This window comes from Urocampus carinirostris, chromosome 1 (assembly GCF_059441175.1).
Source record: "Urocampus carinirostris isolate Australia breed hairy pipefish chromosome 1, RoL_Ucar_1.0, whole genome shotgun sequence".
Lineage (NCBI taxonomy): Eukaryota > Metazoa > Chordata > Actinopteri > Syngnathiformes > Syngnathidae > Urocampus > Urocampus carinirostris.
The window spans coordinates 73,992,717-74,005,200 of record NC_142349.1 but is presented as its reverse complement, the minus strand read 5'-3'; the positions used below and the strand labels follow the sequence as shown (position 1 = coordinate 74,005,200).

Genomic DNA, 12,484 nt, shown 5'->3' with positions numbered 1-12,484 from the left:
ATCATGTCGAGCAGCAAAACATGCTTATAATTAATGGCGGCGCGCTAAGCTCTCCTACTTTGGCGCCTTGCCGGGGAAATCGCGATGGCTGCCAACGCAGCCGGCTGTCTCGCCTGCCATCTGACTTATAGGTTATGTTCAGTTATAGCAGTGGTTCTCTAATGGGGGGCGGGCCACCCTGCGGGGGCGCATGGCTTTGTAAGTTTAAAAAAAAAAGTGAAGCGGCCTAGAATAAAGTGCAACTGCACATCCAGGACACTAGGGGGCAGTGGCACTCTCACTTGTGGAGCTGCGAGAGGTTTTCTTCTTCCTAGGGGGGGGCATTATTATTTACTAATTGAGAAGCACGGAGTTAGAACAAGGGTGTCAAACTCATCTTAGCCACATATGGTAGAAAAAAAACATTCTCACGGGGCTGGACAAGTAGACTAAAGAAAGAGAAAGAAAGAAACAAACAAACTGAAGAAAGAAAGAAAGAAAGAAACTGAAGGAAGGAACTGAAAAAAGGAACTAAAAAAAGAAAGAAAGAAAGAAAGTGAAGGAAGGAAGGAACTAAAAAAAAGAAAGAAAGAAAGAAAGTGAAGGAAGGAACTGAAAAAAGGAAAGAAAGAAAGAAAGTGAAGGAAGGAACTGAAGAAAGAAAGAAAGTGAAGGAAGGAACTGAAGAAAGAAAGAAAAATAAACTGAAGGAAGGAACTGAAGAAAGAAAGAAAGTGAAGGAAGGAACTGAAGGAAGGAACTGAAAAAAGAAAGAAAGAAAGTGAAGGAAGGAACTGGAGGAAGGAACTGAAAAAAGAAAGAAAGAAAGAAAAAAACTGGAGGAAGGAACTGAAAAAAGAAAAAAAAGAAAGGAAGGAAGAAATATAGGAAGAAAGAAAGAAAGGAAGGAAGAAAGAGAGGCAGTGTGAGAAAGAAAGAGAGAGAGAAAAGGAAAGAGGGATACAAAGAGAAAAAAGTGAGAAAGACACAAATGAAGAAAGAGGGGAAATAAGAGACAAAGATGAATAAAGTCAAAGTGCGAGACAGAGAGAGGATAATGGAAGGAAAGAGAGAGAAAAAATAGACAGGGGGGAGAGAGAGAGAAAGAAGAGGGGGATACAAATAGAGAGAGGAGCAAACAAATGGAGTGAGAGAAAGAGAGAGGGGGGATAAGAGAGGAAGAGATAGAGAAAGATAAAAAGACAAAGAGAGACACAGAAAAAAAGACAAAAGCAGAGAAAAAAGAGTGAGACACAAAGAGAGAATGAAAAGCGGAAACACGGAGAAAGAGTAAAAAGAGAAAACAAAGAGAGAGAAACAAAAGCATGTTAGTTTATAATATCTTTATTTCATGTTTTTTTCAGTTAGAGTATTTTCCAATATATTCCCGTCTATATATTTTTTATAACATAGTAAAGAGCGAATTTTCCAATAAAAACGTATTTTATAGAACATTCATATTCATGAACGGTTACCGTAGCTTGAAATATTTCATTTGAATTTCATGTGCGGCTTAGAAGGCGCACTTTGGATACTTTAGAAACTGAAGGAAGGAACTGAAGAAAGAAAGAAAGAAAGAAAGAAAGAAAGAAACTGAAGGAAGGAACTGAAGAAAGAAAGAAAGAACAAAAGAAAGAAAGAAACTGAAGGAAGGAACTGAAGAAAAAAAGAAAGAAAGAAAGTGAAGGAAGAAAGAAAGAAACTGAAGGAGGGTACTGAAGAAAGAAAGAAAGAAAGAAAGAAAGAAACTGAAGGAAGGAACTGAAGAAAGAAAGAAAGAAAGAAACTGAAGGAAGGAACTGAAGAAAAAAAGAAAGAAAGAAAGTGAAGGAAGAAAGAAAGAAACTGAAGGAGGGTACTGAAGAAAGAAAGAAAGAAACTGAAGGAAGAAAAAAAGAAAGAAAGAAATTAAAGGAAAGAACTAAAGAAAGAAAGAGAGAAAGAAAGAACGTGAAGGAAGGAACTAAAGAAAGAAAGAGAGAAAGAAAGAAAGTGAAGGAAGGATCTAAAGAAAGAAAGAAAGAAACTGAAGGAAGGAACTGAAGAAAGAAAATAGAAAAGAAGAAAGAAAGTGAAGAAGAAAGAAAGAAACTCAAGGAAGGAACTGAAGAAAGAAAGAAAGAAAGAAAGAACGAACGGCTACCGTAGGTTGAAATATTTCATTTGAATTTCATGTGCGGCTTAGAAGGCGCACTTTGGATATTTTAGAAACTGAAGGAAGGAACTGAAGAAAGAAAGAAAGAAAGAAAGAAAGAAACTGAAGGAAGGAACTGAAGAAAGAAAGAAACTGAAGGAAGGAACTGAAGAAAGAAAGAAACTGAAGGAAGGAACTGAAGAAAGAAAGAAAGAAAGAAAGAACGAAAGAAAGAAACTGAAGGAAGGAACTGAAGAAAGAAAGAAACTGAAGGAAGGAACTGAAGAAAGAAAGAAACTGAAGGAAGGAACTGAAGAAAGAAAGAAAGAAAGAACGAAAGAAAGAAAGAAACTGAAGGAAGGAACTGAAGAAAAAAAGAAAGAAAGAAAGTGAAGGAAGAAAGAAACTGAAGGAAGGAACTGAAGAAAGAAAGAAAGAAACTGAAGGAGGGTACTGAAGAAAGAGAAGAAACTGAAGGAAGGAACTGAAGAAAGAAAGAAAGAAACTAAAGGAAGAAAAAAACAAAGAAAGAAATTAAAGGAAGGAACTGAAGAAAGAAAGAAAGAAAGAAAGAAAGTGAAGGAAAGAACTAAAGAAAGAAAGAGAGAAAGAAAGAAAGTGAAGGAAGGAACTAAAGAAAGAAAGAAAGAAAGAAAGAAACTGAAGGAAGGAACTGAAGAAAAAAGAAAGAAAGAAAGTGAAGGAAGAAAGAAAGAAACTGAAGGAAGGAACTGAAGAAAGAAAGAAAGAAAGAAACTAAAGAAGGGTACTGAAGAAAGAAAGAAACTGAAGGAAGGAACTGAAGAAAGAAAGAAACTGAAGGGAGGAACTGAAGGAAGAAAAAAAGAAAGAAAGAAAGTGAAGGAAAGAACTAAAGAAAGAAAGAAAGAAAGAACTACAGAAAGAACGAGAGAAAGAAAGTGAAGGAAGGAACTAAAGAAAAAATGAAAAAAGAAAGAAAGAAAGAAAAAAAGAAACTGAAGGAAGGAACTGAAGAAAAAAAGAAAGAAAGTGAAGGAAGAAAGAAAGAAACTGAAGGAAGGAACTGAAGAAAGAAAGAAAGAAACTGAAGGAGGGTACTGAAGAAATAAAGAAACTGAAGGAAGGAACTGAAGAAAGAAAGAAAGAAACAAAAGGAAGGAACTGAAGGAAGAAAAAAAGAAAGAAATTAAAGAAAGGAACTGAAGAAAGAAAGAAAGAAAGTGAAGTAAAGAACTAAAGAAAGAAAGAAAGAAAGAAAGTGAAGGAAGGAACTAAAGAAAAAGAAAGAAAGAATGAAAGAAAGAAAGAAACTGAAGGAAGGAACTGAAGAAAGAAAAAAGAAAAGAAGAAAGAAAGAAAGTGAAGAGGAAAGAAAGAAACTCAAGGAAGGAACTGAAGAAAGAAAGAAAGAAACTAAAGGAAGGAACTGAAGAAAGAAAGAAAGAAAGAAAGAAAGGACGAAGGGTTACCGTAGGTTGAAATATTTCATTTGAATTTCATGTGCGGCTTAGAAGGCGCACTTTGGATATTTTAGGGCACAGGTGTCAAACAGGCGGCCCGCGGGCCAGATCAGGCCCGCTAAGGGATTAAATCCGGCCCGCGAGACAACACTCAGAGAAGTGCAAGAGAAAAACAAGCGGCAGGTTGAAATATGTCAACTTGATGTTGCCAAAGCCAGCTGCCTCCAACAAAGACACTGTACACTGTATTTCTCTCTCTCTTTTCTACCCCTTTTCTCCCACTCTCCGTGTCTCTCTTTTTCTCTTCCTTTGTTGCTCTTTGTTTCTTTCTCTCTGTGGGTCTTTTTAACTTCTTTTGCTCTCTTTTCTCTTTCTCTCTTCCTACCCTTTGCGCTTTCTTTTCTCTTTTCTCTCCCTCTGTCTTTCTATTTCTCTTTGGATTTCTCTCCTTCTCCTTTCTTTTCCCCCCTCTCTCACGACTTTTTATCTTTTGTTTCTCACGCTCTCTCCCTCTCTCTTCTTCTTTCTTTGTCCCGCCCTCTCTCCTTTTCCCTCCCTCTTTCTCTTTTTTCTTTATCTCTCTTTTTCTTTCTCTTGAATCTACTCGTCCGGCCCCTGACAGAATGTTTGTTCTATCGTGTGGCCCCCGAGTTCAAATGAGTTGGAGACCCCTGTTTTAGGGCAAATGTATGTTCTTTAGGGGCGCCTAATAGGGGAATGGAATAGAAAGTGGGGCCAAAAAAGGGAGAAGGAGTCTTTTGGGGTCCCAAATTTCCACAAGCAGGACCTTGAACTCACCCCCCCCCCCTCCGGGCCGCCATTTTGGAAAAAGTTTGGAAACAAGGAAGCGAAAAAAGGAGGAGGAAAGAAGAGGACTTTGCTTTCTGTTCTTTTTTTCTTTCCCTTTTTCTCGCCAACTTATTTGACACGAAGGCACCGAGGCGCGCGCCCGCCTAGCCTCTCGTGCACGCGCGCCGCTCACTAAGTTGGGCCGCTGCGAAATTCTTTTTCTCGGTTCGGTGGAGGTTCGGTTCTACCTTCTCTGGCTGCCGGAGCGAGGCGTCTCCAGTTAACGGTACCGTCCGTCCGGTCCGGGACTACCGGCGCTCCCCTTCGGGTGGGTGGGACGCTACCAGTTGGAGTCCGGACTGCTCCGTTCGGTCCCGGTTCCGCTCGTCTTTCCAAGTCCAAGTCTCTCCGGTCCGGAGACGCCATGCCGGTCCGAAAGAAAGGTAAGGAGGCTGAAGGGTTCCGGTTCTGCGGCGGGGACACTTAAGCCGCTCCCCGCCTAGCCAGCTAGCATGCTAGCAACCGGCCGGGAGGGCGAAAGTCCGAACGGCACCGCCCGTCTTACCTAGTCTGGGCCGGGTGGGTCGGCCGAACCGGGCCGCCTAAAAACCGGCGGACGGAGTGACGGGTGAATACCGGGTAGGGGGACACTCGGGCGGGTTAGCCGCTTAGCTCGACGGGCTAGCTGGCAAAGTCAGCTTAAAGTTGACGCCAAACTCTTGGCCGAACCGGGCGTCCTGGAACCAGAACCGCGTGAGGCCTCTCCGGGAAGAACTGGGACCGTTGTGACCGTCCTCCCACAATTGGGCTTTCACAAGAACCATATTTTATGCGTTATAAAGGCTCCTCTCCGTACCGTCTTTTTGGGGTTCAAAACACATTTTTCCGAGAAAAGTCAGCTTTATAAGGGCTGAATTTGATAAACACAAACAAAAGTCTATTCTAGACTTCATCACGCCTAAAAAGACCAGAATCCGATCCCCACAAGACCTCTTTGTTTACCGTAATTTCTAGACTACAAGTCTCTCCGGAGTATAAGTTGCACCAGACAAGAAATGCATCATTAAATGGTAAATGGTCTGCATTTCTATAGCGCTTTTCAAGTCAATGACATTCAAGACCTCCCAAAGCGCTTTACAACGTGCTTCACACCTACCCATTCACACTCACACTCCCACACCAATAGGAAGTCAGCCTCCAAAGGTTTTGAGGATAATCAAGATGCTAAACGGTAAATTGTAAATGGACTGCATTTCTATAGCGCTGTTCAAGTCAATGAAGACCTCCCAAAGCGCTTTACAACGTGCTTCACACTTACCTATTCACACACACACTCCTACACCAATAGGAAGTCAGCCTCCAAAGGTTTTGAGGATAATCAAGATGCTAAACTGTAAATTGTATTTGGACCGCATTCATATAGCGCTGTTCAAGTCAATGAAGACCTCCCAAAGTGCTTTACAATGTGCTTCACACCTACCCATTCACACACACACTCCTACACCAATAGGAAGTCCGCCTCCAAAGGTTTTGAGGATAATCAAGATGCTAAACGGTAAATTGTAAATGGACTGCATTTATATAGCGCTGTTCAAGTCAATGAAGACCTCCCAAAGCGCTTTACAACGTGCTTCACACTTACCCATTCACACACATACTCCCACACCAATGGGAAGTCAGCCTCCAAAGGTTTTGAGGATAATCAAGATGCTAAACTGTAAATTGTATTTGGACCGCATTCATATAGCGCTGTTCAAGTCAATGAAGACTTCCCAAAGCGCTTTACAATGTGCTTCACCCTTACCCATTCACACTCACACTCCCACACCAATAGGAAGTCAGCCTCCAAAGGTTTTGAGGATAATCAAGATGCTAAACGGTAAATTGTAATTGGTCTGCATTTATATAGCGCTGTCCAAGTCAATGAAGACCTCCCAAAGTGCTTTACAATGTGCTTCACACCTACCCATTCACACACACACTCCTACACCAATAGGAAGTCCGCCTCCAAAGGTTTTGAGGATAATCAAGATGCTAAACGGTAAATTGTAAATGGACTGCATTTATATAGCGCTGTTCAAGTCAATGAAGACCTCCCAAAGCGCTTTACAACGTGCTTCACACTTACCCATTCACACACATACTCCCACACCAATGGGAAGTCAGCCTCCAAAGGTTTTGAGGATAATCAAGATGCTAAACTGTAAATTGTATTTGGACCGCATTCATATAGCGCTGTTCAAGTCAATGAAGACTTCCCAAAGCGCTTTACAATGTGCTTCACCCTTACCCATTCACACTCACACTCCCACACCAATAGGAAGTCAGCCTCCAAAGGTTTTGAGGATAATCAAGATGCTAAACGGTAAATTGTAAAGGGACTGCATTTATATAGCGCTGTTCAAGTCAATGAAGACCTCCCAAAGCGCTTTACAATGTGCTTCACACCTACCCATTCACACACACACTCCTACACCAATAGGAAGTCAGCCTCCAAAGGTTTTGAGGATAATCAAGATGATAAACGGTAAATTGTAAATGGACTGCATTTCTATAGCGCTGTTCAAGTCAATGAAGACCTCCCAAAGCGCTTTACAACGTGCTTCACACTTACCCATTCACACACACACACTCACACACCAATAGCGGTCATGCTGCCATGCAAGGCAACTACCTGCTTACTGGAGGCATTAGGGATTCAGTGTCTTGCCCAAGGACACTTCGACATATAACACGGAGGAGCCGGGAATCCAACCTGCGACATCTTGATCCCATTACGAGCGCTCTACCCTACCAAAGTCAAAAACGATAACCATAATGAACATTAACCTTAGTAATAAAATAAATAACCAAATAACCCTCTCTGGATTCTTCACAGAACTAAAGTTAGAAAATAAATAATATAATAATAATAATAATAATTCCTTGTATTGTCATTCTGTGTAACAATGTACACAGAACGAAATGTCGATTGCACCTGACCCGTTGTAGCGAGCCGATGCAGCCGCAGCCAACAGAGGGCGCCGCCGACCACTTTTTAAGTCTTAGGAATGACTCGGCCGGGGCGCGAACTACCGACCTCCCAGTCTCAAAGCGGGCAATACACTATTCATTAAATGATAGTAATAATAATAATAATAATAATAAGAAGAAGAAAATGATAAAATCCGGAATATTTACAGAAGAAACATAAACCTAACATTTCTGTTGTGCCTTGCATGCGCAGTCATAGCAGGTCCAAGATCAGATTAATTTTACCGTCATTTCCAGACTACAAGTCTCTCCGGAGTATAAGTTGCACCAGACAAGAAATGCATCATTAAGAAGGAAAAACAATTTAAAACTCAAAAACCTCAAATCAAGTCAAGTCATGTTTATTTGTTTGGCCCTTAATCACAAAGAGTCTCAAAGGGCTACTCAGACCATAGACTATTAAAGTCTATTATGACAGCATCCCCTGATCTAAAACCTACATGAGGGCAAATAATACACAAATATTGTCAACATAGGGCAGCACGGCGGCGCAGTGGTTAGCGCTTGTGCGGCACAGTTCATGTCTCGGGAACCTGTCGTGGGTTCAAATCCAGCTCCAGACTTCCTGTGCGGAGTTTGTATGTTCTCCCCGTGCTTGCGTGGATTTCCTCCGGTCACTCCGGTTTCCTCCCACTTTCCAAAAACATGCATTTCAGGTGAATTGGCCGGTCTAAATTGTCCCTAGGTGTGAATGAGCGAATGAGCTGTCTGTCCCTGTGTGCCTTGCGACTGGCTGGCAACCAGTTCAGGGTGTCCCCTGCCCACTGCCCGGAGATGGCTGGGATGGGCTCCAGCCCCCCCGCGACCCTAATGAGGATAAGCGGTACGGCTATTGTCAACATGAAATATAGTTTATTCATAAGCTATAGAATAGAAGTGTGTTTTAAGCTTAGATTTAAACAGTTCAACTGAGGTTGCAGATCGAATCTCAGGGGAAAGAGCATACCACAGCACCGGGGCCCCAATAGGTTTTCGAATCTACCGTTTTTTTTGGTTCTTGGGATCTTAAGTATACCAGCAGCGAAGGCTCCGGACCGGAACGTAGGGGGAAATTCAATCTGAAAGATATGAGGGAGCAAGTCCATGCATGATTTTGTATAATACCAACAGAACCTTAAAATCACATCTTAAGCGAACAGGGAGCCAATGCAGGTTAGCTAAAATCGGGGTCATGTGATCAAACTTTCTTGTCTTCGTTAAAAGCCTCGCTGCAGCATTTTGTACCAGCTGAAGGCTCTTGATTTTGGACTTCGGGAGACCGGAGAGTAGTGCATTACAATCATCGAGACGAGAAGTAACAACCGTGTGAATTTTAATCTCAGCATCCGACAGACAGCATAGGGCAAATTTGAGCAATGTGGCGAAGATGGAAGGAAACTGTTCTAGTAATATTCTTCACGTGTGTTTGAAAGGATCGGGGGTCAAATATGACACCTACATTTTTGACTGAGTCACTCTGGGTGATATTACATTTGTCAATGTTCAGAGCAGTTTTTAAAAACAAGTCACGGCATTTAGATGGACCAATAACTTCGGTCTTTTCAGAGTTAAGGCGCAAGAAGTTGAGTGACATCCATTCTTTGATCTCAGTGAGACAGGCATCCAAATTTCCACAGTTTAATGTGGCAGATTCCTCCATCCGAAGATCTAGTTGAGTGTCATCTGCGTAGCAATGGAAACTGATACAGTGGAACCTCGTTTCTCGACCATAATCCGTTCCAGAACCTTGTTCGAAAACCGATTTTGTCGATCACTGAAAATCATTTTTCCCATTAAAAGTAATGTAAAATCGTTTTAATCCGTTCCAACACCCTGAACGCTTACCATGCACGTAAAGATAAAGCTAACCCAGGCTAATCGTACGTTCGCGTTAGCGTAATCTTCCGTACGAAAGATCACGCTAACATGAACGTGTAAAAATAAAATAAAAAGGATTATGAATAGGATTTCTTACCTTTGTGGTGGACGGTGGGGAGAGAAAAATCCTCAAAAGTTTTTCAACTTCTTCCAAAACTTGCGGCAGTTGCTTGCTCATAGCGCTAACTTCCTTAGCCGCGTCACTCGATTTCACAGCCTCCTTATTCTTTACTATCGTACTGATAGTAGATTTAGCCATGCTGTGTTCACTAGCAAGATCGGAAATTCGTACACCTCTTTCATATTTCGCTATTATGTCTTTCTTAAAGGCAGTAGTTGGACGCACTACCCTTCTTTTTTCACCTGTAGCAACTTTGCTGCTTGCACCGAACTTCTTTGGAGGCATAATTAGGGGCTAAAACACCCGTACGCCGCTCAGCATCGCACCCTAGCGTACCGGCGTTCGAACTCCGATTTTTTTTGACCGAATAGCGAAGCAAGAATTTCTCAAAATTTTGGGTCGAACACCGATTTGTCCGAACTGAGAGGCGTTCGAAAACCGAGGTTCCACTGTATTATACTTGCGAATAATATCACCTCATGGAAGCATGTCAATTCTGAAAAGAAGGGGGCCAAGTACTGAACCCTGCGGAACACCACAGGTAACACTAAAAGGCACAGATGTCCGGAATATAAGTTGCATTTCCGGGGGACATTTATTTGATAAAACCCATTACCAAAAACCTGCATGACATCTTGAAAGGCTATTTAAAATTAAAATGGAGAACACAATATACTCACGAACACACTTGTGTGTGCGTATCTTGGACATACTGGTCAGTAACGATGTAACATATTAAGTTATTCAGAAACATGTTTAGCAAACGCCTTACTCCAAATCACTAAATCCAATTACATTTTCATCCTCTCTATTACTTTTCATTTTAAACAACTCCTGGTCGGTTCCGGAGGTAGACAATGAGCCGGCTTTGGTTGAAATGATCAGCACAGGCCTAGAGCGCCCTCTTGCTGTTCAGTATGAAAATAACATGTGAACTGATAGGCCAGGGGTGTCAAACTCATTTTAACTCGGGGGGCCACACGATAGAACAAACATTTTGTTGGGGGCCGGATGAGTAGATTAAAGAAAAAGAGATAAAGAAATAAGAGAAAGAGGGAGGGAAAAGGAGAGAGAGGGCGGGACAAAGAAAGAGAGAGAGGGAGAGAGCGTGAGAAATAAAAGATAAGTCGTGAGAGTTTGGAAAAGAAAGGGAGAGGAAGAAAGAAATCCAAAGAGAAATAGAAAGACAGAAGGAGAGAAATGAGAAAAGAAAGCGCAAAGGGTATGAAAGGAGAAAGAGAAAAGAGAGAAAAGGAAGTTAGAGCAAAAGAGGTTAAAAGACACAGAGAGAGAGAAAGAGACAGAGTGGGAGATAAGGTGTGGAGAGAGAGAGAGAGAGAAATAAATACTAGTACAGTGTCTTTGTGAGAGGCACCTGGCTTTGGCAACATCAAGTTGACATATTTCAACCTGCAGCTTGTTTTTCTTACCGCTTATCCTCAGTAGGGTCGCGGGAGTGCTGGAGCCCATCCCAGCTGTCTTTGGGCAGTGGGCAGGGGACACCCTCAACTGCTTGCCAGCTAGTGTCAGGGCACACAGGGACAGACAGTTCGCACCTAAGGACAATTTGGACCGCCCAATCAACCTGACATGCATGTTTTTGGAATGGAAACCGGAGTGCCCGGAGGAAACCCACTCAAGCACGGAGAGAAGATGCAAACTACACACAGGAGGTTCGATCTCATGACCTCAGAACTGTGCCGCACACACGTTAACCAATGCGCCGCCGTACCTATATTCCGAAAAATACAGTAGTTAAAACCTATATTTCTCAAGACGTTGAAAAGACGACTTTCTGGCGACTAAATTGGGACCTCAATAGATAAAGTAACGCAACAAACAACTATTTTCAAACTAAATTGGTTCCATGTTGAATGGCTAAACACAATCCAAATTTCAAAGTCTGTTCAGACTAAAAGTCGACTGTTTATCAGCACCAATATTTGAGAATTTGGCTGCTATCGGTATTGGCCTTTTTTATTATTTCAACGGACCGATTAAATGTATGTAAAACCGGGTTATTCAGGCTCAGATGCAGCCGAGCCTCTCTCTCCCTCCTTCTCTCACGCCTTCCATCTCTGACACTCTCCACCCGCACGTTCTGATTGGATAAGTGACTGGGGGCGGAGCCAGTGAAGCAGGAAGAATCAAGATCGTTGATAAAATTGAGATTTTAAAATGTGCGTGGTAGAATAGCATGAGTGTGATTAGGAGATAGCGTATTAAGTGTCGTTAGCTACCTTATAAATATTACTCCACAAGTGCAAATGTTGTAATGCGGGGTCCACTGTACACACTAAATGGCAAAATGTAACTCATTACTGCCCACTTCTGGTCATCAGAAACAATTTACTAGTGCAATATCAGCGTGAGTAAATCTGTTTTTTTTTTTTTTAAATCATCATGATTTTATCTGACGCGATGAATTTTCCATTTGAATGTTCAAGCAAACAGAACATTTCTTTGTTTTTTTCCCTTTTTGTGTTTTGCTGTCGTCTGTCACGTTGGAGCGCCACATCAACAATGGCTGCTGTCATTTGCCGGCAGTCTCGTGACTGAGACAATATGTTTTTGTGGGGAACAAAATACATTTAATACACAAAAAAAATCATTATTTTGGTTCCGAACTGACTTAAAATCGAATATTAAAAAAATAGATAAAGATTTTGGACTAAAAAGGTACATGTAGGAAATGATGACTAACATACATATTTCTAGATACTCATTTGAAGAGTTTTACTTATCAAAATCCGGTGCGTATTTGTGTCCTTAAAAAGTTGAAAGTAGATTTTCTTCTATAGTAAGTATGTGTTAACAATGCCCAACTGAGTTCAAAGAGCCTTTGTCTATATTTTCCCACAACTTTCATTTCTTTTTTCTTATTTTTTTATTATTGGTGTTCTAATAACGCTGAAGGAAAGGAGGCAGGGGATGCAGGGGAAGTGATGTCACACACATGCTCACTGTTTTCTTTTAATCTAGGATGAAAATGGGGAAAGTAAGAGAAGGACTATTTTTAAATGCAGTCCAAATAGCAACCCAAACCCCCCAAAATAATTTATTCAAACCCATCTAAGAATGTCACCGTACTTGCACGAGCAAAAAAAGTTTATGAGAGAGGCTGCAATA

General features: G+C 41.5%; 1 protein-coding gene across 1 annotated transcript in view; it reads left to right on the top strand.

Annotated features, from left to right (window-relative positions):
* Positions 1-4,229: 4,229 nt before the first annotated feature.
* Positions 4,230-12,484, top strand: part of dlg1b (discs large MAGUK scaffold protein 1b) — a 74,416-nt gene continuing 66,161 nt past the window's right edge. The window contains 1 exon segment of the mRNA XM_088350594.1: positions 4,230-4,787. Within this exon segment, the coding sequence (XP_088206720.1) occupies positions 4,769-4,787 (19 nt within the window). The 5' untranslated portion in view covers positions 4,230-4,768.